The 4,045-nt window shown below is 39.3% G+C and overlaps 1 protein-coding gene across 1 annotated transcript; it reads left to right on the forward strand.

The window, feature by feature from the left end:
- Positions 1-1,601: 1,601 nt before the first annotated feature.
- LOC147860065 (uncharacterized) lies at positions 1,602-3,388 on the forward strand. The gene is made up of 3 exons (XM_087324066.1): positions 1,602-1,931; positions 2,346-2,740; positions 2,898-3,388. Exons 1-3 carry the CDS (start codon positions 1,646-1,648, stop codon positions 3,288-3,290), a joined length of 1,074 nt encoding a protein of 357 aa, XP_087180192.1. The 5' UTR covers positions 1,602-1,645; the 3' UTR covers positions 3,291-3,388.
- The last annotated feature ends 657 nt before the right edge of the window (positions 3,389-4,045 follow it).

Consider the following 4,045-nt stretch of genomic DNA (forward strand, 5'->3'; position numbering starts at 1 on the left):
GGTCTAAATATAAAACATTTTTGGTATAGCTCTATTGAAATTTGAGAGTCATACTTTCATATTTCAATTGATATAGCTTCACTATATGTGTGAAAGTGCCTAAGAAGAACACCCTAATGTTACAGTGATTTCATAACATGAAAAGAAAGGTCTTGGAGAAACAATTTCTACAATTCTAGTTATCCCTTTGAATACCTATTGCTTCATGCTATTGAAATACAAAGAAACATTATTAACATTAAACACAACATTTTGCAAACCGATCGTAATATAGCGGTTTACATCTAAACCCTAAGTCTTGAAGAAAAGAAAAGGCTTTGGAGAGAGATACACTATCCCTCTTACTTTTTGTGAAAAAGATATTTTAGTCTACGTGGAATTCTTGAAAAGGAATCTAAAGAGAGCACATGATAAAAAAGGACAGTTTATGGAAGATGGGATGCATTACGCATGTTTCATGATTTGTCAATTGATAGATTCCTCTAATGGTATTTTCCAACACCAATGTATCATCACTTGAAAGAGATGTGGTGACCCATCCTTCACATATTATATTACATATTATGCACCAAATTACAAAACAATCTTCTCTTTGTCTACCATAAACACAATACTTTCATACAACTTACCTCCACGTTCTCTTCTAGATGAGATAGGGATTTAGCAAATGGTTTCCTAAGTATATTTTATATTTTCCCTTAGAGCCTGGTCATGAGTTTGAGTTTCATACTTGGAAACAATGCTCCAACCTCGACCAGAATATTTTCCACGCATTCCAAATCCAATCCAATCCTATGCACATTTCTTTCATTGTCACAAGCTTCTCTATCACTTGTAATCTTCGCTAATAAAATTCTAGAATATTGAAAGTCACAACTCAACTTTGGAGATACATGTGAAAATGTTTCACCTTCGCCTATGTAGGTCATAGGGAGCGTTCGAATATCATCATGAAATCTACATGTTGGTTCCTCCTAGTAATTGTGAGTCTCAAGCATATATTTACAACAATGATGAAGCTCCTTGTGGTATGAAAGGGCCCAAGAACAAGTCCAACACACCTAGAAATGAGAGCTTTGTTAATTCAAACCTATCATTCGTAAAATACTTGCAATAACCTTGTTGGAGAACATTGAAGATATATTTGGTTTATGTCATAAACTCCTCCAAGTGAATGAGGCTTATGATTGACTTTTCATAATAGTTATCTAGCTAATTGAGTAATGATATTTGAAACTAGGCATCATGCTAGGCCCATGAAAATTAATATAAGATGCTCATCATATTTCTTAATGAGAGAGAGAGAGAGAGATGGCTAATGGGATATGTGCATCTCCAAGGATCATGGTAAAAGAAATGATAAATATAAGGAAGTTTTTGGGTGCTTATAACAATGCTACCAATAAGAGAGAGAGAGAGAGAGAGAGAGAGAGAGAGAGAGAGAGAGAGAGAGAGAGATGAGGTGTGTGTACGGTTTGCACATTTTGGACACGATGATATGTCAAAGAAAGTGGAGAGGAAGTGTTTCCATGGGGTAAGAGGGGGAATGGGGTATGTAGTGACCTTATAAAAAAGGGCTCAAAGAAGGGAAAGAAGAAGAATACAAACAAGCATTTTAGAAGAAGAAGAAGAAGAAGAAGGTAAAATGGCCATGATGCTCGCCAAAATGATGGGCATTCTCATGTTGTGGGCAATGGCAATGATGGCGATAGACCAATTGTCCGTTGATGCGGCGACCTCGCGTCCGGACCCACAAACCACACAATACGTGATGCAAACGACCGTGGCGGGTAAGGAACGGGCACGGTGCCTGGCTCGCAACAAATGCTACCTCAAAGTATTGACATGCCCCTCGCAATGCCCAAAACGTGTCGCAGGGAAGCGATCGTGCTTCATCGATTGCTCCACCAAATGCCAGACCACATGCAAAAGTAATTATATTGCTTTTCGACACGTAAAATCATCACGTATATGAAGCATGATGAATCACATGAGTGTAGTTGGTATTTCAAATGATGAATGAATTTTTGATTATGTAGTAGCTAGCAATCACGTCATTTTATGTATGTAGGTAGATCCAATTTGCAATCAAATAAATGGCATGCTTGACCATGTTTGCATATAAATCTCCTAATAAACTAACTAATGATTCTGATTATAATACAAATGTAGTGTACACAATGTCTTAACCCTAGATTTAAATTAATGGCGCACTTGACCATGTTTGCATATAAATCTCCCAATCAACCAACTAATGATTCCCATTATAATAAGAATGTGGTACACAATGTCTTAATCCTAGATTTTAAGAAACTCACCCTTTCCTTTCCTTTCATTTTGAGAAGACCGCAAGCCGAAGTGCTCTGGGTACTCGTCCGTTTGCTATGATCCTCGCTTTGTCGGAGGTGATGGTGTCATGTTCTACTTCCATGGGAAGTCGAACGAGGACTTTTGTCTTGTCTCCGACACAAATCTCCATGTGAATGCGCATTTCATTGGCATCCGGCCCCAGGGTCGCACACGCGACTTCACATGGGTCCAAGCTCTAGGTATCATGTTTGATAACCACACTTTCAGTGTTGGTGCCAAAACAGTGGCCCAGTGGACCGACCAAAATGACCACATGGTGTTCACATATGATGGACAAGACGTGGACTTGGACATTGGCGCGGGAAACAAGTGGAGCTCAAACATGGGGGAGGTCGAGATATTGAGAACTTCCGAGACAAACATTGTGCAGGTAACTAGTGTGTACACGTTTTCACTGCACTTTTTACCGAGTGAGTGTCATTCCGTTGATTTACATGTTTTGCTCATCGATCAATCGTGGTAGTGGTTGGCGGACAGACATCTGATTTTGGATTTTGTTTTTGTTTATTAACGTGCAAATTCCCTAGATAAACATTGACGGTGGCTTAATGGGAATTACGGTCGAGGTAGTGCCCATCACAAAAGAGGAGGATCAACTACATCGTTACGAATTGCCGGCCAACAATTGCTTTGCCCACCTGAATGTCCAATTCAATCAATTTCGTGGCTTATCTAACAATGTGGATGGTGTGCTTGGCCAAACCTATCGTCCCAACTTCAAGAACCCGGTCAAGGTGGGCGTACCTATGCCTCTCATGGGCGGTGAATCCAAATTCAAGGCGTCTTCCCTATTCTCCACAGATTGCCTCGCTGCCAAGTTCCAAAAGGATCTCGAGTCTTTGATCATGTTACCTAGTGCCGATTTTGGTGCACATTGTACCGCTTCCTCCACCAATGGCGGCATGGTTTGCCGGCGCTAAACTTTGGTAGATGTCAATAATTTGGCCCAATGTGGAACTATGAGGCTCGATATATATACTTGTCATCAATATCAATGGCAAGTCTAATGTGGCATTCTCTTCGATGTAGTCGGGATAAAATTTCTCTAATAAATTGAATTTCTCTTTATCTAGTGGATCATGTCATGCTAATGTCCATTTATATAAGGGTATCATTGTTTGGCCATTATGGTGTGCTTCTTAAGGGCTTTGTGGGCATGCTATTTATATAAATCCGCTACTAGGACATAACATAAAAATGTTAGCACACAAATAGTTTGGTTACTCTACTCCACATCATCATAACATGAGGAGTCACATTCTCCCATCATATTCCATTCTTTCTGTAGTCTAGTCATCTTCACACAACCTCCCACACAAAGATCGGTTATTTTCTAGACCTAAATAGCTGGAATATATAGCTGCACATCTCCACCAACCAGAGTGTAGGGTGAACAAGAATAACACAGGATGGATTGGCATGCACCAACTCTAATATAGTGCAACACTATATCAAAGATCTAGGTGCCACATCCACCCATCCGAACCATCATTAGATCATACATGAGATATTTATCGGATACATCTACATCTTATTTTAATGATGTATCCAATATCTGCACTGAAACAAGAGAGGAAGTTCACTTTCATGCTAAAAGGGTTTGGTTGGATTACAAGTACCCTACAAAAGTTATTTATCAAGGTTTTGGAATAAACATTTATGACAATCGTTATGT

This window comes from Azolla caroliniana, unplaced genomic scaffold, assembly GCF_043228905.1.
Source record: "Azolla caroliniana isolate FFs.n. ecotype wild unplaced genomic scaffold, voAzoCaro1.0.p SCAF_9, whole genome shotgun sequence".
Taxonomy (NCBI): Eukaryota; Viridiplantae; Streptophyta; class Polypodiopsida; order Salviniales; family Salviniaceae; genus Azolla; species Azolla caroliniana.

Excerpts from the sequence above, each read along its gene's own strand:
- LOC147860065 (XM_087324066.1), top strand. The coding sequence starts at position 1,646 with ATGGCCATGATGCTCGCCAAAATGATGGGCATTCTCATGTTGTGGGCA. Across the intron at positions 1,932-2,345 it reads ATGCCAGACCACATGCAAAA|ACCGCAAGCCGAAGTGCTCT; the intron begins GTAATTATATTG and ends CATTTTGAGAAG. Across the intron at positions 2,741-2,897 it reads CCGAGACAAACATTGTGCAG|ATAAACATTGACGGTGGCTT; the intron begins GTAACTAGTGTG and ends CAAATTCCCTAG.